Here is a 27,908-nt window from a genome sequence, read left to right on the forward strand (position 1 = left end):
TTTCTTAATTCCTTTTTTATTTTTTATTTTTTAGATTTGCATGTATTGTTTGGTATTGTTAGGCACTACTGCACTGTTGGAGCTAGAAACATAAGCATATTGTTACACCAGTGATAACATCTGCAAAATACTGTATGTGTACACTACCAATAGTATTTCATGCGGTTTTCTGTGTATGGAATGTAATTCCATATGAAATGGCAATATTTTATTAGTGTCATTTAGACACATTTCAGTTGTATGCATTCAGTTAAACTGACTTGGTATCTCCCTTTCCCTTTAATTACACACTGGTCAATTCCATGTTTGGGTTGATGGAAACATGAAATGCCGGTTTCAATTTTATAAATGCCGAACGACATTTTGTTCGTTAGACATTATGGGATATTTTTGTGTAGGTAAAATTAATTATGTGAGAAATTGCATTGGAAACGCCTTTATCTGCAAATATTGATATAATAACAATTATTTTCAATGGTTTCAAAACCAGAGTGGGCACATTTGCTAAATAACGCAAATGTTTTTGTGACAAAACCATCGGTAGAGTTGAAAATGCAGTGGAAACCATTTAACTTGTATTTTTCATTTGGTATATGGGACTTTAACGGCAAAAGTTATTTTTGTCATCACGAACAGCCTTTTTATTAACATAAAGTCTGTTTGATAGAAACATCTCTTGTGGGAAAATGCGCATATTGTTTTATGCAGATGTTTTAATATTCGCATGAAAATCTGTCGCAAATTGTATGGAAACCAAGTTACGGTTGGATAAATATTGTATTAAAAAATCTGCAGTCGTAAATTAAATGGAAACCAAGCTACGGTTGGATAAATATTGTAGATGCCATGCCACTTGTCTTGGTTCCGGACTGTTCGGCTATCGTTCCACTCCTGTCATTCTATTTGCTAAACCATATTTGGCATATATCACGAAGTACTAGGAGTGGAATGCTTTCGCTAAACAGACAGAAGGAATGCCACCTATGCTGCCACAATTTGGGGTAGAATGTGGAGCAGACAGTATCCTCGGAACTATACAGCGCACTAGCTTTTGCTGGGGAGAGAAATGCATGAACACCCAGCGGAAGTTTAGACGGTTAGTGGCGTTCGGTCAAACGAATTGAACACTGACAGCAAAGTACGAAAATATACATTATTTTGCAACGACCCAGTTTCCCCCCCATCCCTTACATATGGCTTCAAATTCAAACATAGATATAGAGGGTGCAACCCAGCATCTTCGTGATATATTAAAGCTGGACCGACCCGGGAACAGCGTTGGTAAGTTTAACTGGAATGAAAAGCGCTTTTAGGCCGCATTGCAAGCTAATTCTACTAACTTAGCTACCTAGCTTTGGACAAAATTCTAGTTTGCTAACGTAACCTTCCAATCAAAAGTTATGGACGGACGTTGCAAAATGCGAGCTAGCTCCATATGCTCACGTTTGTACCTAGCTAGTTAACTGAACTTTTTCACAAGTCATTAGCTAACGTTAGCTAGCTAATTTACATTTGCGAACATATTAGCTAGCTAAGTTAGCAGACTGCTAGTTAGGCTAACGTTGACTGACTATGGTTGCTAGCCTATTAGTTAACTAATGTAGCTAGCAAGCTAAATTATCTTAACGACGTTACGCTTGCCAAATGTACAATTACGCTAGCTAGTTTAGTTAGCAAGTTGAACCACGGCTAGCTAACGCCTTGATCACACCACTATATGCAAGGCGAGTCCCCTCTGTACCACAGCACGCAGAGTATTGGTGGGACCAATTCTCTAGCGTGACATTGTTGACTCTAGTACCACCTTTCCAGCTGGGAAAAAAGCTACGGCCAACAAATGGGTGTTACACACTAACACAAGGCTACGCTCTACAATTTCGTTAGCGACTCCCACGCTTCAGGGGTGTCTTGAAAACAACAGTTTGCAAATGCTGCTCAGAAATTCCCTTGCTTCTAGAAAAGCTGGGATGTAGGGACAGGGTTGGTGAGCGGTCTTGAACCAGTCAGGGTTCCGTGGTGTATGGTCAGCGCCATGGAAACCAGCTCATGTCAACCTACTGGAGCTAAAGGCCTTTCACCTTGCATTCCGGCACTTCCTCCCAGTACTGACAACTACTGAAACGGACAGATGACACAAGCGAGGTTGTGCGCCAACTGCCGGGGTGGACTGAGGTCACTGCACAAGGAAGCTATTGCTTTGTGGAAACAGACACTAAACATCCCTCAGAGCAATACACCTGCCGGGGGTGGAGAATCAGGCAGCAGACCCCACAGGAGGCCCTCTTCTTTCAGACTGGAGGATACATCCCACTGTAGTGGAGATGATCAGGTATCAATTTGGAAGGGCCATCTCCGAACTGTTTGCTTTGCCCTATGTGTTTTTTTAGTAAAGGGTATAGCAGGCCCACTCAGGGTTAATGCTCTATCGCACAGATGGCCAAGGGGGCTGCTGTATGCTTTTCCAGCAATTCACTTGCTCCCTCAGGTCTTGAGGAAGATCAGCCTGGAGTGTGCATCGGTTCCCACAATTCTAATTAGCATAATAAACAAATACCTGTCAAAATCCGTCTGTTTCAGCTGGATGTTTTTTGCTTTGGCTGCATCTCAATCACCGCATCCGCAGACGTTGCCCTTCCGTATCTGCGGTGGCGTTTTTCGTTTGTCATGAGACATTTGTTTTCTCACAAACGTCTGTAGCACCCAAACGGTTTGGCCTTCAAAATATTATGAGACTCTCACGAACACCATTGTGTTCTCAGTTTTGCTCTACGACCCCCACAAGCGTCACGGGACTCGTCTGAAGTTGGTACTGCAGATCTGCTAACTTCCCTCTGTAGAGTCAGAACAGTTTGGGCTGCACACTATGACCCATCTATGGAAAGGTGAGTCTCTCCTGAACGTGTATGTACATGTTGGTTGTTTTTGCTCTAGGACGAACACAAGCCTCAGACTCATTTGAAGGTATTCCGGTAAAAGTAAAAAAACAAATTAATGGGAGTAGTTTAGTGCCAAATGTAAGGATTTTTCTCACAGATATAGGACAGACACATCACAACAAATGTCTGTGATTTCTTTGAGATATTAGCCCATGTTTCTATGGACTAATAGCAGCAGGGTGTCACTCGTTCCATGTTGGGCATAGTGTCTGCAGGATTGTTTTTTCATTTCAATTAAGTCCTAGACAACCAGGTGTGGGGAGTTTCTTACTAATTAGGGGCCTTCATTCATCAATCAAGTACAGGGCAGGAGCGGAAACCTGCGGACACTCGGCCCTCCGTGGAATGAGTTTGACATGTGGTCTAGAGGGTTAATCATTTTACCTGCCTCCCCACTGCTCACAGGAGAGTTATAAGTTGCATACACTTTGCCTGCATGCACACAGTGCATATCTTGCTGCAACAATAACTGTTTGTCAAACAGAACAGCTTTTTGTGTGTTATGGGGGGAGCAGAGACTGGCACATTGGATTATCAATGCCGTGTCAAAATCATACTCTATAGCAGGTAGACCAATTCCAGATAGCGTGGTAGCACAGTTGTTCACTGGTATAGCCACTTCATGGGTCTTGTTCAGTGGGGCCTCCCTGAACTCTCTGTGCTGCTGCAAGTTGGGCAACACCCATGACTTTCTTGAGGTACTGCAGACTCAATGTTATGTCCACACCATCACTAGGGTCTGTGGTTTTGGACATGGCATGCTCTCTCAACCCAGATAAGTTAGCGTACCGTCAACCTTGTACGTACATACTTTTCAACCATCCATGAGATGGCTGTTCTATACAGAGGCCTTCCACTCTTGGTGCTGTTGCACCCAAATTAAGAATCATATAAGTTATAGCTTTCAGCTCGCTTGTGTGTACGGTTGTATACCACAGTTGAAATTCTGTTACCTTGTTGGGTAATTATATTCTTTTGCATCCTGTGGTGGATACAGTGATGTCCCAGGGACTCATCTGGACCAATATAAATGGTGTTATCCCACTCTTTTGTCTGACCGACCTCTAGGGTTATGGATGTAACATTGGGTTATGGATGTAACCTGAGCTGTTATTCTGCTCAGAGGAATACGATTACATTCATTACCCAATGTTCTGTGTGCTGCATACGTTGGATAAATCCAACATATGCATCATTGTATGTGTAGACTTGACAAATAGTAGCAAAAAGGAATGCACACATATCCAGTACAAATGTTGGATTACATGATGAATAAAGTGTCACTGCAGAATTTATTATGCAGTATTGATGCAATGACTGTCGGTCTGATCAAAGCATAACTTTAGCAGAATGCGCCATCCCTGTCATGCAAGTTAATATCAGCTAATTAATGTTAGCTAGCTAGTAAAACATTAATTAATTTATGTTGGCTAGCTAACTAACATTACTAGACTAGCTACAGGTTAGATGTTTGCTTGCTTTCTTGGTAGTTTGCAAGTTATCAAACTAGCAGTACATTTACGTTGCAAGTTAGCTATAGACGGCACTAGTTAGGTAAGTTGGCTAACGTTACAATTTTAAAGTGTGCAACGGCTACCTAACACATTGGTTTTTATTTAATACAAATCAGTAGCTAGCTAGCTAAATAACTAGGCAGCAGGTTGCCCAAATACTGACTGAAGGTGGGCAGGTGAAACACTTTTTTAGGTGATTTCTTGTATATCATAAAAATCAATAAATCATAGCACGTTTTGGGATAATTTGGCAATTTATCCCCCTGGTTAAAACCTTTTGTGACTAGGGGGCAGTATTTTCATTTTTGGAAAAATAATGTTCCCGTAGTAAACGGGATATTTTGTCAGGACAAGAAGCTAGAATATGCATATAATTGACAGCTTCGGATAGAAAACACTAAAGTTTCCAAAACTGTAAAATATTGTCTGTGAGTATAACAGAACTGATATTGCAGGCGAAAGCCTGAGAAAAATCCAATCCGAAAGTGCCTCGTGTTTTGAAAGAGCTGCGTCCAATGCGTCCCTATTGAGCAGTGAATGGGCTATCAACCAGATTACTTTTTCTCCGTATTCCCCAAGGTGTCTACAGCATTGTGACGTAGTTTTACGCATTTATGTTGAAGAATACCCGTAAGCGGCTACATTGCGCAACTGTTCACCTGATGGCTCCCAGAGTGATTCTCGCGTAAAATACAGAGGTAGCCATTATTCCAATCGGTCCTACTGAAAAACCAATTGTCCTGGTGGATATATTATCGAATAGATATTTGAAAAACACCTTGGGGATTGATTACAAACAACGTTTGCCATGTTTCTGTCGATATTATGGAGCTAATTTGGAATATCTGGCTATCTAACTGGGAGTCTCGTGAGTGAACATCTGAAGTTCATCAAAGGTAAACGATTTAATTTGATTGCTTTTCTGATTTCCGTGACCAAGTTACCTGCTGCTAGCTGGACAAAATGCTATGCTAGGCTATCGATAAACTTACACAAATGCTTGTCTAGCTTTGGCTGTAAAGCATATTTTGAAAATCTGAGATGACAGGGTGAATTAACAAAAGGCTAAGCTGTATCTCAATATATTTCACTTGTGATTTTCATGAATAGGAATATTATCTAGGAATATTTATGTCCGTTGTTATGCTAATTAGTGTCAGTCGATGATTACGCTCCTCATGCGGGATGGAGTCACTAGAGGTTATTAAGTAGAAATCCATTGGGAAATGGATTTATATTAAATTTATATTCCTGAAATATAAGTTTTAAATTATGCTATTGCTTCCTTTTGACAATACATTTTAATGAATAGCCCAATGTCAACAGTTTTGTCCAACTCAATAACCAATTTACAGAAACAGTACATTTTCTCCATCACTCTCCTTCTTGATCAAACAGCCCTTGCACAGCCTGGAGGTGCGTTGGGTCATTGTCCTGTTGAAAAACAAATGTTAGTCCCACTAAGCCCAAACCAGATAGGAAAGCATATCGCTGCAGAATGCTGTAGTAGCGATGCTGGTTAAGTGTGTCTTGAATTCTAAATAAATCACTGACAGTGTCACCAGCAAAGCACCATCTCACCACCTCCATGCTTCACGGTGGGAACCACACATGTGGAGATCATCCGTTCACCTACTCTGCGTCTCACAAAGATAAGGCGGTTGGAACCAAAGAACAGATTTCCACCGATCTAATGTCCATTGCTTGTTTTTCTTGGTCCAAGCAAGTCTCTTCTTATTATTGGTGTTCTTTAGTAGTGTTTTTTTTGCAGCAATTCGACCATGAATGCCTGATTTCATGCAGTCTCCTCTGAACAGTTGATATTTTGATTTGTTACTTGAACTTTGTGAAGCATTTATTTGGGCCGCAATTTTTTGAGGCTGGTAACTCCAATGAAATGATCCTGTGCAGCAGAGGTTACTCTGGGTCTTCCTTTCCTGTGGCAGTCCTCATGAGAGCCAGTTTCATCATAGCGCTTGATTTTTGCAACTGCAATTGAAGAAACTTTCACAGTTCTTAATGTTCTGGATTGACTGACCATGACTAGAAGTAATGATGGACTGTCGTTACTCTTTGCTTATTTGAGCTGGTCTTGCCATGACATGGACTTGGTCTTTTACCAAATAGGTCTGTCTTCTGTTTACCACCCCTACTTTGTCACAACACAACTGATTAGCTCAAACTCATTAAGAAGGAAAGAAATTCCACAGATTAACTTTTAACAAGGCACTGAAATGCATTCCAGGTGACTACCTCATGAAGCAGGTTGAAATAATGCAAAGTGTGCAAAGCTGTCAAGGCAAAGGGTGGCTATTTGAAGAATCTAAAATATAAATATTGTTTTTAACACTTTTTTTGCCTATACCTTATATTTCATAGTTTTGATGTTTTCACTATTCTACAATGTAGAAAATATTTAAAATAACCCTTGTTATACATTTTTGACTGGCACTGAATATCTACCGAAATAAGACAGATCCTGCTGCCTGTTTTGAGTGTTTGTTTAATAGCGTACTGTTCCGTGAGCACCAAGCCTCTCGCAACTGCATAATGTTGGATAAATCATTTTCACAAATTCATCTGTTTTTAATCTTTGCTATGCTGTAGTAAATGCTTTCCAATTTTTTTATTTCCTTAGAACAGACTCTGGTATTACTTAATGCATTTAGTGTTTACACTGTTCTAAACGGGTAGAAAACTAATATTGTAATCAACAGCACCTGTTTGTCACATAGTATGCATGCAGCTCTCGCTCCTATACCCTCCTTTTTCTGGACCACCTTATTGTTATATTATCATTATATTAAGCAATGACATCATTGGTAGGCTTCGTATAGTAGTAGCCTTGTTTAAGCACCATTGATCTGTAGTCCTAAGAGCACGTCCTGTTTAGTCTTAATGCCATAACCTACTTAGGCCTATATATCAATTCATAAACTGGGTGGTTTGAGCCCTGAATGCTGATTGGCTTGGCTGACAGCCTTGGTATATCAGACCCTATACCACAGGTATGAAAAAACATTTGTGCTAAAGAACAGCCATTAGCCATGGTGTATTGGCCATATACCACACTCCCCCGGGCCTTGTTACTTACACGTGTGTGTGTGTGTGTGTGTGTGTGTGTATGTCTACTGTATCAATAATTCGTTCATGACACAGCATATGGGTCATTCGCGCGTTGAAATGTAAACAAGCATTTTAGTTTTATATACAGTATATATATTTTGTTAGAACAGACTCTCTGGTAGACTTAGAGTTTACACTTCCAAATGGTCAAAAGAAGAAAAAAAACATCTTAAGCACCTGTTTGTCACACACAGGCCTAATATTCATGCAGCGCTTGCTCCTATACCCTATACCCCTTTTTCTTGATCTCCAGTAGTTTCCACAACCAAGCCGTGTCTTCTGCACATCTAACTATCCATTTCCCTTCTGCGCAACCAGTAAACATTCCCCGTTTTCAAGTTTCTTTTTCACGTCCTCTGCACCTATTTTGCTGTCACGTGTTCAGAGTTTTTATTTTATAATCAATTTCTTATAATTATGATAGGCTATAGGTCTGGCCCTATTGGTCAAGTGTATGTGATGCATACATGTGTCACGTAAAAGAGCAAGGGTTGAGCGAATAGGGAAGGTTTTTCTTAAACAAATTGGGGATTTTGATGTCAGAGAAACAATTAATCTAAATGGCTGTAATTATGTTGCAGCTTCAGAATGGACAGTGCGATCAACACTTGCTGTGCTATGGTCCCTGGTCGCTGCAGCAGGGAGGAGAGACGACATGCGCCAGTAACACAGCCACTTACTGTAATTTGTTTTAATACAGCGTGGCCATTGGGCTCCTTGAGTCATTTGTCTGTCTTACTTTAAGCGCACGGTTTGATTTAATAATTATCAGACAAGATACATGTAGTTGATTTTATTCAAACGCATGGAAAAACGTATAGAAAAATGTTTTAAAATATCCAACAATCGATTGGTCGAAAGAACCAATGACTCTTGGTCAACCAAGATTTTTTGGTTGTTGTTGGTGACGGAACTAGTTGAATTTTGTCTATCCCCACCAGGCGTGTTCAAAACCAACTATATTAATTTGAGCACCGGTTGAAACACACAAAACATCAATGGACATTGCTAGCTAATTTGTCATGGGAAATAAAAATTGGGTTATTTTACCTGAAATGCATATGGTCCCTTTTTATTTATTTGTTTACCCATTTTCAGTCACACAAAATCATGTGCTCTCTACTCTGACAATTAATCCACAGATAAAATGGGAAACCTATATAGTTATTATATTTTTGATTCATCTATCCTTGTTCATCCTTCTGTGGATTTCACATGGTAGTTGCCAACTAATTTTAAGGTGCATTACCGCCACCAACTGGATGAGAGTGTGGACCAATTTCATCTTTCAAACACCGTCGTGGGTTAATATGCTTGTAAAAACCATGGGAGACGCGGGACTTGCAGAGCATCAAGGTGCCCGGTTATGTCGACGCGGGCGAGCAGTTTGGATGAAATTATTGAATAACGTGTGTAAATGTATATTACAATACTCGGGCACGTAATGCGGACGGTTTAGTCATGTTAGAACGTTCAAATATGTGGGACAGCCCTTTTTGTGAAACCCGTAAAATCGGTTTGTTCATATTTGCTCTTTGCTATGGGTTTTCCTCAACCTATCAGAGTAAGATCGATGTGAGGTTGTGTTGCTAATAATGAGGGTGTTTCACTGTTATCGGGCGTCTTTTGACTGAAAATAAGGTAACATTTTTCCTTCGCATCTGTTATTCATCCGTCCCACGTTTTTATGCGTGTAAAGTACGTCAGATATTGTCATGACGGGCCTGATAGAAGAAAAATAATGTAAGGTTAACTTTACAACTGTCAACAAAACACAATACGCTAGTCAAGGTGGAATCTTTTCGGTAAAATGAATTATGCGAGGATTGTCGGTGTAAACGCTTTTATGCGCAAATATTGATATAACCATATCGACTTAAACTTGGGAGTCACGAGATGACGTGTCGTCCTCGCACTTCGACTCATCGGGAGAGCAGGCAGTTTATTAGGCTACAGATGGAATAAGTTATGTTTGAACTTGTTGCGCAAATGCAAGGTGATGAGCTTGATGCTCCTTTCCAATAAATATCGCGAGGGTCTTATTCTGATGACCTGATAATCGATGCTTGGCTGCCGTTTGACGAATAAAAATGTTCTCGCGCTTTTGTTCATAATTATTGTCTCCATGTAAGCTATACGCAATACTAGAGTGGTCACAGTCGCTATATAACGCAAATGTTTGAGAACCAGAGTTGAAAATGTGATGGAAACCCATTTAACTTCTATTTTTTTTCTTCTAAGCGAAGTGTGTTAATGTTCAGACAGGGTGCCAGGGCTCTTAACAAAACTCTCCTGTTCCAGAAGACACCTTCATCCAATAACTTATGTGTAATGTAATGGAACTGAGGGTCATCAAGGTCTAAGCACCAGAACCAAATCATAAGGCATGAGGTTGCCTGGGTTCTTTGGAGGCGATGAAACATCAGTCCTTGATGAATAAGGGTTTTCTGGTTCATGTAAAATTACACTAAGGAACGTTGTCATCCCCTTTCGGCTTTACCCCTGAAAATGTTGCTTGGCAATAGGGTTCGCTACTTATCATAATTTTTTGGTGATATCCAAAGTTAGGGGACTGAGTTACTCACGGGTATTTGTTTCCGTAGATGCTTCTCCAAGTGAGAACCAAAGCAAAACATCTTTCAATGGTGAATTGAATGGACTTCTGGGAGCAGACCTTATAGGAGCAGGCGACAGGTCAACCATGGCTGAATCCACAGGCCCTAATTCAGAGAACATGAACACCCAAGAGTGTCAGATCATGTAAGTAATAAAGTTACCTCTTCTTTATTCTGTTGTACAGTATTTTTCTCTGCCTTAACAGAGATTTCTCAGGTACAGAAATGCACATTTCTGTATTGTGTGAAACATTTGGGTTGATTGAACATGGGTTTCAACATTCAATCTAGATCTCTTTAGGAGATCAAGTGTCCAGTTTGTTAACATTGTATTTGGTTTCTTCACCAGCTGCCTCTCTGGGGATGATGGCTCCACTTGCATTCCCATCACATCTAACAATGTTGAAATTGTGGCCAGTCGAGACTCAAGCATTGACAGCAAGGCACGTGGCAGCAACAAGGTAAGACTGAGTATTAAAGGCCTAGTGCAGTCGATTTTTAGTGTTTTGTATCATATTTGTACAATAGTTGATATAACGAACAGTGTAAAAGTGTTATTTCCTGGAAGAGAACAACAAATTTATGGATTTTTTCCCCTGTGTTTCCACTAGGCGCCGGCCATTGGCCAAATAGCCAGTTATACACATTTCCAGCTGGCCACTTTTTCCTTAGTCAATAACTCTTTTAAAATATGTGTGCATCCTGAGTGCCATATATATACGCACTGAATACAGCTTTGTTAATGTCATGGTTTCACAATTATAATGCTAAAAACCGAGTTTCTACCCCAAACCGTTCAAAAGATGTTTTATTTTTATTTTTTTCTTGCGTTCATTTGCAGGAAACATTTGATTCGTGCAGCGATTTGAACATAGTTGTACACCCAAAGGTAACAAATGCGATTAGCGGGAAAACACTTGTAAAAAGTGCACTGCACATGCAAGTTGCATCATATGACAAAGATGGAAATAGTCATTTGAATTTTAGGAGGGGATATCTAAAGATTCAACAACTAGCATGGGTTGCAAATATGACTAGGATTATGCCTTTGGCTGCTAGACAACTAAAGAAAGTTGATTTGAAAACCAATGGAACACTAGAGAAATGCTGGTCTCAGTGGCATATGAGGAAGTGTTTAAAAAAAAATCTCTATTTTTTTATGAATCATTCCCTCTGCATATAGTACCAGTCAAAAGTTTGGGGACTCCTACTCATTTAAGGGTTTTCTTTTATTTGTACTATTTTCTACATTGTAGAATAATAGTTGAGGTTGAGGTCAGGTGATTATGGAGGTGGCAGGGTAGCCTAGTGGTAGCCGAGCGTTGGACTAGTAACCGGAAGGTTGCAAGTTCAAATCCCCGAACAGGCAGTTAACACACTGTTCCTAGGCCGTCATTGAATATAAGAACAGAAACCCAGCTTAAAACCCCAAACAGCAAGCAATGCAGGTGTAGAAGCACGGTGGCTAGGAAAAACCCCCTAGGAAGAAACCTAGAGGAACCATGCTATGAGGGGTGGCCAGTCCTCTTCTGGCTGTGCTGGGTGGAGATTATAACAGAACATGGCCAAGATGTTCAAATGTTCATAGATGACCAGCAGGGTCAAATAATAATATTCACAGTGGTTGTCGAGGGTGCAACAGGTAAGCACCTCAGGAGTAAATGCCAGTTGGCTTTTCATGGCCGATCCCGATACGCACGCCACCAACCGGTATCTTTTTTGGTAAAGTACTGTTTCTGTATAGGGACTTCGGCGAACAGTAAATCATTGAATGCTTTCAATATGTCTGTATGCCTTGTGGCATTTTTCAAATCTGCTTAAACTTGACTATATGCAGCATGAGTGGGTAGCTAACAAGATCCATTCCAGCCAGAGGTTCCTCACAGTCTTGCAACAGTATGACACGAGGCAAGTGCTCTTGCCCTTTATCTGTCTTCTTTATCTATCTGTCTTCTCAATGAAAACTAGTTCGAATTATCAATTATCATATATTTTATGGAAAAGAGGTGTGTGTTTCGGAACAATGCATCATGCTGCCTTTTTGACAATATGACCGAGCGGCATGGATTACTGTTCGACAGTGGTGTAAAAATACTTTAAAATACTACTCAAGTAGTTTTTGGGTGCTATCTGTAGTTTTACTTTACTATTTATATTTTGTTTTACTTCACTACCTTCCTATATAAAATAATCTACTTTTTACTCCATACATTTTCCCTGACACCAAAATGTACTTGTTACATTTTGAATGCTTAGCAGGGCAGGAAAATGGTCCAATTCACTAAACACGAATGCTTTGTTTGTAAATTATGTCGTGGGGGTTGGCTATACATCAATAAAAAAAAACAAGAAAATGGTGCCGTTTAATTTAAGGAATTTTAAATATTTAATACTTTTACTTTTGATACTTAAGTATATTTAAAACCAAATACTTTTACACTTAATTGTTCCAAACCGCTCTGCCAATAAAAGCTAGTTTTCAGGTTGTATACCCCGCACCACATTCCTAACTGTGGGTTAATGCACTTAGACCACTCCCATACAGTCCTAGCAAAATTCTTGCTTGATACATTTTCTTTGTTAAACTATTTTTGTTGCTTTTTTACCATTGGAATTTTTTTTAAATTGTAACGATTACAGTACATTTCTTAGATGTTACCGAGTAATGATTTAATATTGAGATCAAAACGGCTGCACTGGGCCCTCAACTGTCCTTGAGGACATGAAAAAGGTCACCGGCGTGATTACACCAACGTTCTCAGACAAACAATGTAAAGACAATTTTTTTAGGCAAGGGTGGTTGTCTCAAGTCTAGATAGCTAAGCAATTTATTACCGAGCACTGTTTTGCGCTTACTACCATTGTTTGAATATCTGTCCTCATGTTAACACAATATACAATGAATGTTCTTGACTCAGTGTTGCTCTGTTGTAAGTATATGGGTCCTTTAATTTTGACTCTTTCCTGTTTCATGCAGGTAAAAATCCAGCCTGTCGCCAAGTATGACTGGGAGCATAAGTATTACTACGGCAACCTCATTGCGGTCTCTAACGCATACCTGGCATATGCCATCCGAGGTGAGTTTGGAACAGTGGTGGCTGGTGGAAGTTTTAAATGTGGAGGAAAGGAATAGTAAAATATGGAATGGTGTCAAACTCATCAAACACCTGGTTTCCATGTTTGATAGCATTCCATTTACTCCATTTCATTCATTATTATTAGCCATCCTCCCCTCACCAGCCTCCTCTGGTGTGGAACCATGCATTACCATCCCTTGTTACTTGGTATGATCTGATCATTATATATACACATACACAGTTGAAGTTGGAAGTTTAAATACACCTAAGCCAAATGCATTTAAACTCTTCCAGACATTTAATCCTAAGAAATGATCCCTGTCTTAGGTCAATTAGGATCACCACTTTATTTTAAGAATGTGAAATGTCTTAATAATAGTAGAGAGAATGATTGGTTTATTTCAGCTTTTATTTCTTTCATCACATTCCCAGTGGGTCAGAAGGTTACATACACTCAATTAGTATTTGGTAGCATTGCCTTTAAATGGTTTAACTTGGGTCAAATGTTTCGGGTAGCCTTCCTCAAGCTTCCCACAATATGTTGGGTAAATTTTGGCCCATTCCTCCTGACAGAGCTGCTGTAACTGAGTCAGGTTTGTAGGCCTCCTTGCTCGCACACGCTTTTTCAGTTCTTCCTACAAATTTTCTATAGGTTTGAGGTCGGGGCTTTGTGATGGTCACTCCAATACCTTGGCTTTGTAGTCCTTAAGCCATTTTGCCATAACTTTGGAAGTATGCTTGGGGTCACTGTCCATTTGGAAGACCCATTTACGACCAAGATTTAACTTCCTGACTGATGTCTTGAGATGTTGTTCAATATTTCCACATCATTTTCCTCCCTCACGATGCCATCTATTTTCTGATGTGCACCAGTCCCTCCTACAACAAGCACCCCCAGAACATGATGCTGCCACCCCTGTGCTTCACAGTTGGGATGGTGTTCTTCGGCTTGCAAGCATCTCCCTTTTTCCTCCAAACATAACAATGGTCATTATGGCCAAACAGTTTTATTTGTACAACCTTTGTCCCCATGTGCAGTTGCTAACCGTAGTCTAGCTTTTTTTATGGTGGTTTTTGAGCAGTGGCTTCTTCCTTGCTGAGTGGCCTTTCGGGATATGTCGATATACGACTTGTTTTACTGTGGATATAGATACTTTTGTACCGGTTTCCTCCAGCATCTTCACCAAGTCCTTTGCTGTTGTTCTGGGATTGATTTGCACTTTTTGCAACACAGTACGTTCATCTCTAGGAGAGAGAACGCGTGTCCTTCCTGAGCGGTATGATGTCTGCGTGGTCCCATGGTGTTTATACTTGGGTACTATATTGTTTGTACAGATATACATGGTACCTTCAGGCGTTTGGAAATTGCTCCCAAGGCTGAACCAGACTTGTGGAGGTCTCACATTTTTTTTCTGATTTCTTTTGATTTTCCCATGATGTCAAGCAAAGAGGCACTGAAGTAAATCCACAGGTACACCTCCAATTGACTCAAATGCCAATTAGCCTATCAGAAGCTTCTAAAGACATGACATTTTCTGGAATTTTTCAAGCTCTTTAAAGGCACAGTCAACTTAGTGTATGTTAACTTCAGACCCACTGGAATTGTGATACCGTGAAATAAACAATTGTTGGAAAAATTACTTGTGTCATCCACAAAGTAGATGTCCTAACCGACTTGCCAAAACTACAGTTTGTAAACAAGAAATTTGTGGAGTGGTTGAAAAACAAGTTTTAATGACTTAACAAACTTCTGATGTCAACTGTGTGTATGTAATATGTATATATATAAACCACCCCAATGTATATGTGTGTGTGTGTGTGTGTGTATATATATATATAATATGTTGTAGTGAAAATTTCCTGTATTACCAAATCATGAGAGCAAACCACCACACAAGTCAGAGTTATCATAAAGTCCATCTTTAATTATTATGAGCTCCATCACAACCCTGTGACTCTCAGATCAATTCAGTATAATAAATTAATTCTCTGAAAGTGCTTACTCATTGCAACTGAGATCCTTTATAGCAAAGACACACATAGCCAGACAGCATTGGCTATAAATTATCGTTCAGCTTTGTCTCCTAAACTATGTTCTTATCTCGCTCTTGGTACCTCTCAGGACCCACCATTGCCTCACCCAATGGCATATATCAAATACACCCCCTCCTGGACAAGATCACAGAGAGACCGTGACTGGCACACAGACATTGTAGAGCCAAGAGATCATTTGTTCCCCCTCAATCATCCCTTCACATGGTTTAAAAGATATGTTTACATATGAAGACAAGCTTGACCTCTCCCCTTTCTGTGGCCCAAGTAACTGAACCCTGACAGAGAACAGATAACTGCAAACGGCCAACAGTATTTTCAAAAATACATTCTAATGACAAATATCTCACATAAGCAGGAAATAAAATATATATTTATAAATGTTACCTAAAGAATTCTGATTCTGCTACGACAATGTATATATATTATGCATATATATGCATGCAGTGCCTTAGACCGTTGTGCCATTCGTTGGCTTCAACATTGTAAACTGAAATCACTGCCACTGAAACATTTTGAGAGCTTATGATGATATAGTGCACTCTAGCCTACTATAATAACTTCACACCTACAAACCACCCCAAAATAGGTCACTATAACTAACAAAGCCTATGAAAAACCTGTTATTACCACAGGTAGCCTAGTTGTTAGAGCATTGGGCCAGTAACCAAAATGTTGCTGGATCGAATCCCTGTGCTGACAAGGTAAAATCTGTCTTTCTGCCCCAGAGCAAGGCAGTTAACCCACTGTTCCCCAGGCGCTGAAGATGTTGATTATGGCAGCCTCCCCTCACCTCTGATTCAGAGGGGTTGGGTTAAATGCACATTTCAGTTGTACAACTGACTAGGTATCTTCCTTTCCTTACTACCATTACTACTCCCGTCACTACCACTATTAAGATTAGCTGGCACACCACATTTACGTCAGTAAATGTCCTTTTTTATTTTCCAATAGGTGGCAATATCACATATTGCCTTCATAATAAGCATATACAGTTTTATTTCAAATGGATAGCAAAATCACAGGAATGGTTTCAGATCAAACTCAACATTCAGACTAAAGGCAGCGAGGGTCTTTAAACTAAAGATCTATTTTAACAATGGGGGAAATTCCAGCGGGAGCAGAAAATATTTTTGTAATCTCTGATTGTTCTGGCAATTCTTACATAGGAATGTTGAACATACTTTTCACATTTGTATCACAAACCATTTTTGCGAAGATCATGATGAAACTGGCAATTTTGGGATTTTTTTTTTGTAGACCTATACATGCTGCCTGTGAACTGTACATGATACAGACATCTTGGTGTCGTTATACTAGGTGTGCTCTAACATAGAGAATGTCTAGATTCTGAAATAAAATTGTTCACATACCTTTGATTCAACTTATTTATGATTTTCTCAGAACTACCCTTTTTGATTTTGTTCATTTTGACTTTGTTTGGAACAGTATACGCTACAAGTACATCAGATTTCCAGTGGGCTCTCTGCTAATTCTGAAGTTATGATACCTTTTATGGGCACCACTAACAGTGTATGGGAAAATGGATTCAAAGGGAACTCCCTCTACTGGTGATTATTGAATTTGCAATCCTAAAGGAGGGCCGTGATTGGTTAATGATATGTCAATTTCTATGTATAAAGTTTGTCCAGAAATCCAAATACAGTGCTTTCGGAAATTGGAATAATGATTATTCTTGTGTCCTTTAAAGAGATCACGTCTCAATTTGTTTAGAATTTTCTTGATGTCAGTATTGATCTGACCATTTTGTACCCCTTTCATTGGATTTTCTTTGTATTTCATGTTCTGGAAATACACATTTCTTACTCTGACCTTACGTACCCATTCAGATTTGTATTCCTTGGAAACCACAAACATTTTTTTGTTGTTGTTGCTTTGTCAGCCCCAAAAATTGCACTTTAGAAACCTGCTCTTGGCATTTTGCCAATCTTGATCTCCCTCTGCCTGTCATCAAATCACTTAACTTTATAGTGATGACAGAATTACAAACGACTGGAGGTTATAGAAATCTGTGGTAAAACATACACTGAACTAATATTGTGTTTTTCCCAAGTACTGCACTATGCCTTGGACCCTTGGCATTCAACCTTGCTTTAGCTATCCATGTAAAAACCAAAAGGTCTGGATTGATTCTGAATGTGACAGAAGTTGACAAACTCATGTTTTGTACTTGTGTGCAGGAGCAAACAACCAGGCCATGATCCGTGTGTTGAGCTTGGGCTCGGCAGAGCGCACCCTCCTGAAGGGCTTCACTGGTGCAGTCACAGATCTGGCCTTTGCACACCTGGACTCCACCCTGCTGGGATGTGTTGACGAGGCCGGTAACCTGGTCATCTGGCAGCTCACCTGCCATAGCAGCAAGATCCTGTATCCTCATTCTACTCAATAATAGCACTTCCCTTGGTTCTTTCCTACTGTTTCATGTAACAATATACATTTACCTGGTTTTGACCATTTAAAAGCACATTGTATAGGATAGTGTGACGTGTGTACATCTGTGTGTTATGCACCTTAACCCACATACTTCCCAGCGATCAAGTCATTGTCCACGTCCGGAGGCCTGAGGACACACCTCTGAACTCCAATAGGAGGTTGATCTGGTGTCCCTTCATCCTAGAGGACAATGAAGAGAACCCTGAGGATGCCAGCCAGACCCTGGCCCTACTGCATGAAGACAGAGTATGTACAGTGCCTTCAGAAAGTATTCACACCCATTGACTTTTTCCACATTTTGTTGTTACAACCTGAATTTAAAAACGATTAAATGGAAATGTCACTGGCCCACACACAATACCCCATAATGTTATTGGAATTGTTTTTTGATTATTATTTTTTACACATTAATAAGAAAATATATAGAAGCTGAAATGTCTTTAGTCAATAAGTATTCAGCCCTTTTGTTATGGCAAGCCTAAATAAGTTCAGCAGTAAAAATGTGGTTAAGTTGCATGCAGTAATAGTGTTTAACATGATTTTTGAATGACTGTCTCATCTCTATACCCCACACATCCAATTATCTGTAAGGTCCCTCAGTCAAGCAGTGAATTTCGAACACAGATTCAACCACAAAGACCAGGGAGGTTTTCCAATGCCTCGCAAAGAAGGGCACCTATTGTTACATGGGTAAAAAAAAATGGAATGTCCATTTGAGCATGGTGAAGTTATTAATTACACTTTGAATGGTGTGTAAATACACCGTCACTATAAAGATACAGGCGTCCTTCTCCTGCCCAGAGAGGAAGGAAACCCCTTAGGGATTTCATCATGAGGCCAATGGTGACTTTAAAACAGTTGCAGAGTTTAATGGCTGTGATAGGAGAAACATGAGGATGGATAAGCCACAGTGCAGTTACTCTACAATACTAACCTAAATGACAGAGTGAAAAGAAGGAAGCCTGTACAGAATAGCAAATATTCTAAAACATGCATCCTGTTTGCAACAAGGCACGAAAGTACTGCAAACAATGTGGAATAGAAATTAACTTTGTCCTGAATACAAAGCGTTATGTTTGGGGTAAATCCAATACAACACATTACGGAGTACTACTCTCTGTATTTTCAAGCATATAGTAGTTGCTGCATCATGTTACGGGTGTGCTTGGAATTGTTAAGGCCTGGGGAGTATTTCAGGTTAAAAAAAACGGAATAGAGCTACACATTGGCAAAATCCTAGACGAAAACCTGGTTCAGTCTACTTTCCACCAGACTTTGGGAGAGAATCACCTATCAGCAGGACAATAACCTAAAACTCAAGGTCAAATGTACACTGAAGTTGCTTACCTAGAAGACGGTGAATGTTCCTGATTGGCCGAGTTACAGTTTTGAGGGCAAATGTTGCACAATCTAGGTGTGCAAATCTCTTCGTCTTACTCAGAAAGACGCGCAGCTGTAATCGCTGCCAAAGGTGATTCTAACATGTATTGACTCGGGGTTGAATACTTATCTAATCGAGCTATATTAGTGTCTTATTTTGTTTTACAAACGGTCAAAATGTTCTTCCAATTTGACAGAGTATTATGTGTAGATCATTGACAAAAAATGTAAACTAACCATTTTAATCCCACTTTGAAACACAACAAAATTTGAAAAAAGTTCTTCCTGAAGGCACTGTATGCCCTGCTTACACATAACCGGACTATTTACAAATGCCGCCGCCTCCTCCATTTGTACCATTTCCTTTACACCCTCCCTTCAGCTGATTGTCCTGTCTTTTCTCCCCAGGCTGAAGTGTGGGATCTGGAGATCCTCCGCAGCAACAATGACACCTGGCCAGTAGATGCCACTGACCTGAAGGACGGAGTTATAACCATAAAAGGACATACAGATGTAGGGCATTTCAATAATTTAGTAATCACATGGTCTGTTTCCAGTATGGAAAGCACTTATTTACGGGCTGGTTTTTAGTGTAGAAATCTGTTTTTCTGTTTTTCTCCAGCGCATCAGTGAAGGTGCCCTGTCTCCGGATGGCACAGTCTTGGCCACAGCCAGTCATGATGGATATGTAAAGTTCTGGCAAATCTACATTGAAGGACAGGACCAGCCAAGGTAGACCTTTTTACTCACTTACTAAATTTTATACTATTCAATTATATTCTTGAACATTCCAGCTGTTTCTTGCCATTACTTTCCATCTGTTTCTCTATGGTTACTTTGACTTTCCTTTGTGAAGTCCTCTCCCCGGCTTCTTCCACAGATGTCTACACGAGTGGCAGCCCCACAACGGGAACCCCCTTTCCTGCCTGCTGTTCTGTGACAACCACAAGAAACAGGACCCAGAGTAAGTAACTACTGTTCCCTACTGCTGCTTTACTCTTTATCTTAACAGGCGTTGGGAGGATTTAGGGTATGAGACTTTGTTTTGGGTGGGGGGTGTGTTGTATTTTTTTTAAAATTTAATCAGACTACATTTTAAAATCGGTAATAAATACATGTTCATTTTGAGTTCCACAGGGTTAGGTAGACACGTGTAGTTGCCATCTTTTTCAGCATTACCCAATGCAATCAGTCATTTTCTCTTAAGCGCCTATGAGAGATTAATACATCTTCTTCCCCTTTTGCCTTTCTAGTGTTCCATTCTGGCGCTTTCTGATTACTGGAGCTGATCAGAACCAGGAGTTGAAGATGTGGTGCACAGTGTCATGGACCTGCCTGCAGACCATCAGGTCTGACTGTTTTACCTGTGGGTTTCGCTATGCTTTTATGCTTGCAAGTTGTCTGTTACTGGACACGTTTTAACAAGAGCCCATGTACATGTGCTCTAGGTTCTCTCCAGACCCGTTCAACTCCTCAGTCCTGCCCTGTCTGAAGGCCAGTCTGGACCTGTCTGCAGAATGCCTCATCCTCAGTGACGTACAGAGAAAGGTCAGAATGACTTATGTTCTGCTGTGTCACTATGATCTTTCAACTGTAATCCTGTTGGATATTAGTATAATGAGTAATTGACCCTGGTTTGTGTTGTCCCTCTAGGTGTTGTATGTGATGGAGTTGTTGCAGGACCAGGAAAAAGGCAGAGCCAGCTTCACAGCCGTGTCAGAATTTCTACTCACACACCCTGTGCTTAGCTTCGGTGTTCAGGATGTCAGCCACAGCCGCCTGTGCCACACGGAGGTCCTCCCGCCAGATGAGGAGAGCGAGAGTATGACTGCAGGTGGGCTTCACCTTTTATACCCGTTACCACTGAAACCTGATCTAACGATGGGCTGGTCTAACTCTGAATTATCATGGGTCAAATTTTAGCTTATGTTTTATTAAGACTTGTTCTTCCCTTTATCTTTAGATGGCAACCAGGGCACAATGGAATCCAAAGCTGGGATCCAAATCAAGCTATATTGTGTTCACACAAAGTGAGTGTCCTTATTCATGGTCATTATTACCATATTTACTAAGAGGTCTGCATTTAAATTATATAGTATCCCATTTCATACACCCATATGGGTGTTGATATATTCTTCTGCCCACAGGTCCCTTCAAGATGTGCAGATCTGGTTCCAGCCAAACCTTGGCTCTGGCTCATCCTTGTTCCTGCCTCACTCAAACTCAAATAATGGCTTTGGTGAGTTAGGTAAACTGTTAGTCTTCATAAACCAAAACAATCCTCTTCTGCGTTTTAAGTGAGATTTTAGAAATGTTATCCCAATTTTTCATGGATAAAAATCCATATTTGTACTTTCCTAGGTTTTTCAGATCACTTGACAGACATGAGTGTGGAAGGTTTGAGCTCTGATAAGGAGTCTGGATGCGGCTCCGAAAATGATCTCTGCAAGATTCCCGCTCTTGCTGACTTCCTGTCCCCCTCCGGCACTGCTGCTATGCCCAAGCTCATGACCCCTGACGCCTTCATGACCCCCACTGCTTCGGTATGTCCTGTTCCAAATGCTCTCTATTCTATCAAAATTACAGTGAATATCCAAGGATGGAAGATTACTCCTGGATCTTGATCCTGCTTTTCATTTTGTTTCTACCTTTCTCCCCCAGGTCCCAGCCTCCCCAGGCAGCAGTGCCAGCAGCCTGACCATAGTGACAGCCATGAGCAGCAACTCTGACAGTGGCGCCAGGTAGGTCTACTCGAAGAGTGCATAAGAGGGGAGGAATTCATAATTGACTAGAATGAGCAGGCAAACCGATTTGTGGTTTGATGTCCCTGACTCCAGTGATGGTAATGTCTGCAGGGGAGGAGAGGAGCTGACCCAGAGCCCTAAGATGTCTGTGGAGAGCAACTCCATCCTCATCGCAGGCTTAGGGGACAACATGCCGGTAGGCCATACATGCACGCGCAGACACATACACACTTACAGCATGATGCCGTCATTACACACAGTTAGAAAGCAGGATGTGTGCCACACAATTGGAGAGTCTGAGGGGCTAAAGTAACGTGTTCATGTCAACTTACAAGACCTTTCGTCCCTCTCCATCGTATGTGACATTATCCTTACTCCTTGTTCCATCTTGGTCTTCCCGGCTGTCTCATAAAGATGTACCATCTTCCACAAGAGACCACTCCTCATACGCTCATGTTCCCCCTCACCTACCCCCTCCGCCCTCTACAGGGGCTTCCCTCTCCAAACCCGCCCCTCTCGCTGGACCCGCAGGTCATTGAGCCTATGCTGATTCAGCAGGCCTCTCCTACCCGGGCCCGCTCTCCGGACGTCATCTCGTCTGCCTCCACGGCCATGTCTCAGGACATACCTGAGATCGCCTCTGAGACACTGCAGCGAGGCCTGGGGGGGGTGTCTGGAGCTGAATCTCGAGAAACTCTCCCAGCCCTCCACACAGACAGCATGGCTTCTGCAGCCTCAGCTCTTCACCTCCTCTCTCCACGAAACCGGAACAGCTCTGACCATGGCCATCTACCCCTGGAGCTGGGTGCTGTAGTAGGAGCAGTGGAGGCGGAACAGAGGCTCAGTAACACCCCCTCACTACTGGAGAACGCCCTGTCACAGGAGAATGCCGCTGCCTCCTGCTCAGACAACAATGTGAGCCACCCGTGGCCTGCAGCTCCTGACATCACACGGGAAACACGCAACAGCCTGCGAGACAATGGCCTGGGAGACTGGTAAGTTCATACACTGACATAAGCACAATGTCTTTACCGATGCAAGAAACCCCAGAGCATACACGGGTCTCTTTGTTTCTCTTAGCTCGAGGGAGGAAATTAAGGACAGACACATGTCCTCTCCATACCACAGACGCACCTACCACTTAACCCAGAATGACAGTCAGGACGCCAGTGCAGAACAGAGGTAAGATAGACATCTCTGGAACTCCCCTTCAGTTCTCAATTACCCTGGAAGGCTGTGGTATTTGCTGTGTTTTTTGGAGGTCAGTGCTTGATTTGAAGTTTGCTTGTAAAGGTAAACTTGATTCTGATTTAAAGCTGTTACACAGGATGTTTTTGCATTGTAATTTCAGAAAATGTCCATAATATCGGGCGCTAATAGTGCAATTATGGTGTTTCACAGTATTACTTACCCACCAGTGTTGTGATTGGCTGTGATATTCGTCTATTGATTTTGCTTGCCGGAGCGGCATCTGTTGTCAAACTGCGAAAGCTGTTCTGACCGTGGATGTGTTATCTAGTGGAAATTGCAATTTTCTTGGTTGCTAAAATTCAAACCGTTTGCTCAATTTCAGTTTGTGAGAGAACTAGCACTGAATAGCTTAGGAAGTCATTTTACCATCTAAATCCATGTGAAAAATGTTTTCAATTTCAAAATATTGTTTTTACTGCTGTTTTGAAGTAGGGTTGGCCCCGGCCCCGGTTGACCAAAATCTTGATCAACCGTTTTTTTCCATATGGACACATCCAACAGTGCAGTTACAGCTTAATTCAAAAATGTATTTTATTGTTAAAAATCTCATCAATCTACACACAATACCCCATCATGACAAAGACTAAACAGGTTTTTATACATTTTAGCAAATGTATAAACATAAATGTAATATTTCAGTTATGTAAGTATTCAGAACCTTTACTCAGTACTTTGAAGCACGTTTGGCAACGATTAAAACCTTGAGTCTCTTGGGTATGACGCTACAAGCTTGGCACACCTGTATTTGGAGAGTTTTTTTTCCATTCTTCTCTGCAGATCCTCAAGTTGTCAGGTTGGATGGGGAGTCTGCACAGCTATTTTCAGGTCTCTACAGACGTGTTTGATCAGGTTCAAGTCCGGGCTCTGGCTGGGCCACTCAAGGACATTCAGAGACTTTTCCCGAAGCCACTCCTGCATTGTCTTTGCTGTGTGCTTAGGTCATTGTCCTGTTAGAAGGTTAACCTCTCTTGGGTAGGGGGCAGTATTTTCACCTCCAGATGAAAGGTGTGCCCAAAGTAAACTACCTGTTGCTCAGGCCTAGAAGCTAGGATATGCATATAATTGGTAGATTTGGATAGAAAACACTCTAAAGTGTTAAAATAATTTCTGTGAGTATAACAGCCGGGAAGAACTATTGGATATGAGAGCAACGGCAACTTACCAACATTACGTCCAGGAATACGACTTTCCCGAAGCGAATCCTGTGTTTGGACCACCACCTAGGACAATAGATCAGATCCCAGTAGGCAACCCAAAACAACGGCGCCGCACAAGGGGCAAATGGAGCGGTCTTCTGGTCAGGCTCCGCAGACGGTCACATCGCTCACTGCTCCCGAGGTATACTACTCGCCAATGTCCAGTCTCTTGACAACAAGGTAGACGAAATTCGAGCAAGGGTTGCCTTCCAGAGAGACATCAGAGATTGTAACATTCTGTTTTTTATTTAATTTATTTAATCTTTATTTAACCAGGTAGGCTAGTTGAGAACAAGTTCTCATTTGCAACTGCGACCTGGCCAAGATAAAGCAAAGCAGTGTGACACAGACAACAACACAGAGTTACACATGGAGTAAACAATAAACAAGCCAATAACACAAACAAGTCGATGACACAGTAGAAAAAATAAAGTCTATATACAGTGTGTGCAGAAGGCATGAGGAGGTAGGCAGTAAATAGGCCATAGGAGCGAATAATTACAATTTAGCAGATTAACACTGGAGTGATAAATGAGCAGATGATGATGTGCAAGTAGACATACTGGTGTGCAAAAGAGCAGAAAAGTAAATAAAATAAAAACAGTATGGGGATGAGGTAGGTAGGTTGGGTGTTTTCACAGAAACATGGCTCACTTGGGATACGTTAGTCGGTACAGCCTCCCGGTTTCTTCACGCATCCCCCCGACAAACAAACATCTCTCTGGTAAGAAGGGCGCGGGTGTATGCCTTATGATTTACGAGTCGTGGTGTGATCATAACAACATACAGGAACTCTAGTCCTTTTGTTCACCTGACCTAGAATTCCTTACAATCAAATGCCCAACCGCATTACCTACCAAGAGAATTCTCTTCCATTATAATCACAGCCATGTATATCCCCCCCAGCAGTCACCTTGATGGCCTTGAAAGAACTTCATTGGACTCTATGTATACTGGAAACCACATATCCTGAGGCTGCATTTATTTTAGCTGAGAATTTTAACAAAGCTAACCTGAAAACAAGGCTCCCTAAATTGTATCCGCTTATCGAATGCGCAACCCGGGCTGGCAGCATTATGGATCATTGCTACTCTAACTTCCGCGACGCATACAAAGCCCTCCCTCGCCCTCCTTTCGGCAAATCTGACCGACTCCATTTTATTGCTCCCATCCTATAGACAGAAATGAAAACAGGAAACAGAAAGCTTGTCCGACCAATTTGACCCCACGCTTCAAGATTGCTTCTATCACGTGGACTGGGATATTTTCCAGATAGCCTTATACAACAACATTGATGTATATGCTGATTTTGTGAGCGAGTTTATTAGCAAGTGCATCGGTGATGTTGTACCCACGGTGACTATTAAAACCTTCCCCAACCAGAAACCATGGAATGATGGCAGCGTTCGTGCAAAACTGAAAGCGCGAACCACTGCTATTAATCATGGCAAGGTGACCGGAAACATGACCGAATACTAACAGTGTAGCTATTCCATCCGCAAGGAAAACAAACAAGCTAAGCGTCAGTATGGAGACTGGAAAGTAAAGTCCCAATTCAACGGCTCAGACACGAGCCATATGTGGCAGGGTCTACAGTCAATCACGGATTACAAAAAGAAAAACAGCCCCGTCGCGGACACCGTCGAACTAAACAATTTCTTTGCTCACTTTGAGGAGAATACAGTGCCACTGACACGGCCCGCTACCAAAACCTGCGGGCTTTCCTTCACCGCAGCCAATGTAAGTAAAACATTTAAACGTGTTAACCCTCGCAGGGCTACCTGCCCAGACTGCACCCCTAGCCACATCCTCAGAGCATGCGCAGACCAGCTGGCTGGTGTGTTTACGGACATATTCAATCAATCCCTATCCCAGTCTGCTGTTCCCACATGCTTCAAGATGTCCACCATTGTTTCTGTACCCAAGAAACCAAAGGTAACTAAGCTAAATTACTATTGTCCCGTAGCACTCACTTCCGTCATCATGAAGTGCTTTGAGAGACTAGTCAAGGATCACATCACCGACACCCTAGACCCACTTCAATTTGCTTACCGCCCCAATAGGTCTGCAGACAACGCAACACACTGGAAAATAACCTCACACTCAACATCAACAAAACAAAGGAGAAGATGGACTTCAGGAAACAGCGGAGGGAGCACCGCCCTATCCACATCGACGGGTTAGTAGTGAAGGTGGAAAGTTTTTTTAAGTTCCTTGGCGTACACATCACGGACATACTGAAGTGGTCGTCCCACACAGACGGTGTGGCGAAGAAGGCGCAACAGCGCCTCTTCAACCTCAGGAGGCTGGAGAAATTTGCCTTGTCACCAAAAACACTCACAAACCTTTACAAATGCACAATCGAGAGCATCCTGTCGGGCTGTCACCGCCTGGCACGACAACTGCTCCGCCCACAACCGTAAGGCTCTCCAAAGGGTAGTGAGGTCTGCACAATAACAGGCTCTGAACGCCGTAACTCATCTGACGGCAAAATGGATGGACGTGACAAACTCGAATCATGTTTATTTGTTGCTCAGGAGGTAAAAAAGTCACGTGTGGAATAAATTTGACTAGTTGTTGAAAATACTGGAGATCAAGAAAAATAATTATTGATTTGATACAGTAGCCTAATATAAGTATTGAAATATAGGCCTAAGTTACGGTTTCAAGATTAAACAGGATGCGTTCTTAAGCCTACAGCTCAATGGTGGCTATACTAAGCCTGCTAATGATAATGACATTACTTGTTGTTATTATTACGATGATCATCATAATAGTAATAATAACACTAAGGAGATTAAATAAAAGGAGGGTTGCTCTTATTATAAATAAAATATTTCGGACAATTTACACTTTTATTTTTAGAAATAATACGAGAGGCTGGTCTAACGGGGGGGGAGTGTAACGCCTGTATTACAGCATAGCGAAGATTTAAAAACAGATGAATTCGTGTAATTGTTTGTCCGACATGTTGTGGTTGCCTGAGGCTTGGTGCTCACGGAATCAATAGGCTACTAAACAAACACTCAAAACATTCAACAGAAGCAGGAACTGTCTTATTTCTGTAGATATCAAATTGTATTTGTCACATGCGCCGAATACAACAGGTGTAGACTTTACAATGAAATGCTTCCTTGCAAGCCCTAACCAACAATGCAGTTTAAAAAATGTAAATACCTAAATAAATAAAAAATATATATATAGGATGAACATTGAAGGTGCTACACACAGGATTTTTTTGTTGTAGATTTCTTAATAATAATAATAAGAAGAAGAAGAAATAAATAACAAATAATGAGGACACAGATATATCTATCTATATGGATGATTTATATAGCCAGGCACGTTTAACAGGCTATTGATTATAGACCTAATTAAGTTGGGTTTCCTCTCTCCTCACTTTTCTTCGACAATTATAGTAAGTGTTGCTTTCTCATCTCCTAATTCCGCCGCATTGTTCTCAACACCAATATGCTGGTCAATGTTGCTATTATGCCCAAAGCAACATGGTCTTGAAAAAGGTGCCCATTCAACAGCGCACTGATAAGTTTCAAAACCGTGGA

The 27,908-nt window shown here is 41.2% G+C and overlaps 1 protein-coding gene across 8 annotated transcripts in view; it reads left to right on the top strand.

Annotated features, from left to right (window-relative positions):
• Positions 1-1,055: 1,055 nt before the first annotated feature.
• The window catches only part of LOC112218542 (enhancer of mRNA-decapping protein 4), a 33,761-nt gene continuing 6,908 nt past the window's right edge, over positions 1,056-27,908 (top strand). Inside the window, exons 1-20 of one of the 8 annotated variants that reach the window (XM_042301519.1) lie at positions 1,056-1,281; positions 2,760-2,882; positions 10,180-10,336; positions 10,541-10,652; positions 13,169-13,268; positions 17,522-17,708; positions 17,873-18,020; positions 19,563-19,667; positions 19,777-19,886; positions 20,011-20,118; positions 20,408-20,503; positions 20,603-20,702; positions 20,808-20,988; positions 21,118-21,184; positions 21,302-21,402; positions 21,516-21,697; positions 21,816-21,895; positions 21,992-22,094; positions 22,313-22,893; positions 22,979-23,080. In XM_042301519.1, the coding sequence (XP_042157453.1) occupies positions 2,864-2,882; positions 10,180-10,336; positions 10,541-10,652; positions 13,169-13,268; positions 17,522-17,708; positions 17,873-18,020; positions 19,563-19,667; positions 19,777-19,886; positions 20,011-20,118; positions 20,408-20,503; positions 20,603-20,702; positions 20,808-20,988; positions 21,118-21,184; positions 21,302-21,402; positions 21,516-21,697; positions 21,816-21,895; positions 21,992-22,094; positions 22,313-22,893; positions 22,979-23,080 (2,639 nt within the window). In that variant the 5' untranslated portion in view covers positions 1,056-1,281; positions 2,760-2,863. The remainder of the gene's footprint in view (positions 1,282-2,759; positions 2,883-10,179; positions 10,337-10,540; positions 10,653-13,168; positions 13,269-17,521; positions 17,709-17,872; positions 18,021-19,562; positions 19,668-19,776; positions 19,887-20,010; positions 20,119-20,407; positions 20,504-20,602; positions 20,703-20,807; positions 20,989-21,117; positions 21,185-21,301; positions 21,403-21,515; positions 21,698-21,815; positions 21,896-21,991; positions 22,095-22,312; positions 22,894-22,978; positions 23,081-27,908) is intronic. The other 7 variants (XM_042301516.1, XM_042301520.1, XM_042301517.1 and 4 more) reach the window with 7 other exon arrangements.

The sequence above is a fragment of the Oncorhynchus tshawytscha genome, linkage group LG19 (genome assembly GCF_018296145.1).
Source record: "Oncorhynchus tshawytscha isolate Ot180627B linkage group LG19, Otsh_v2.0, whole genome shotgun sequence".
Classification (NCBI taxonomy): domain Eukaryota; kingdom Metazoa; phylum Chordata; class Actinopteri; order Salmoniformes; family Salmonidae; genus Oncorhynchus; species Oncorhynchus tshawytscha.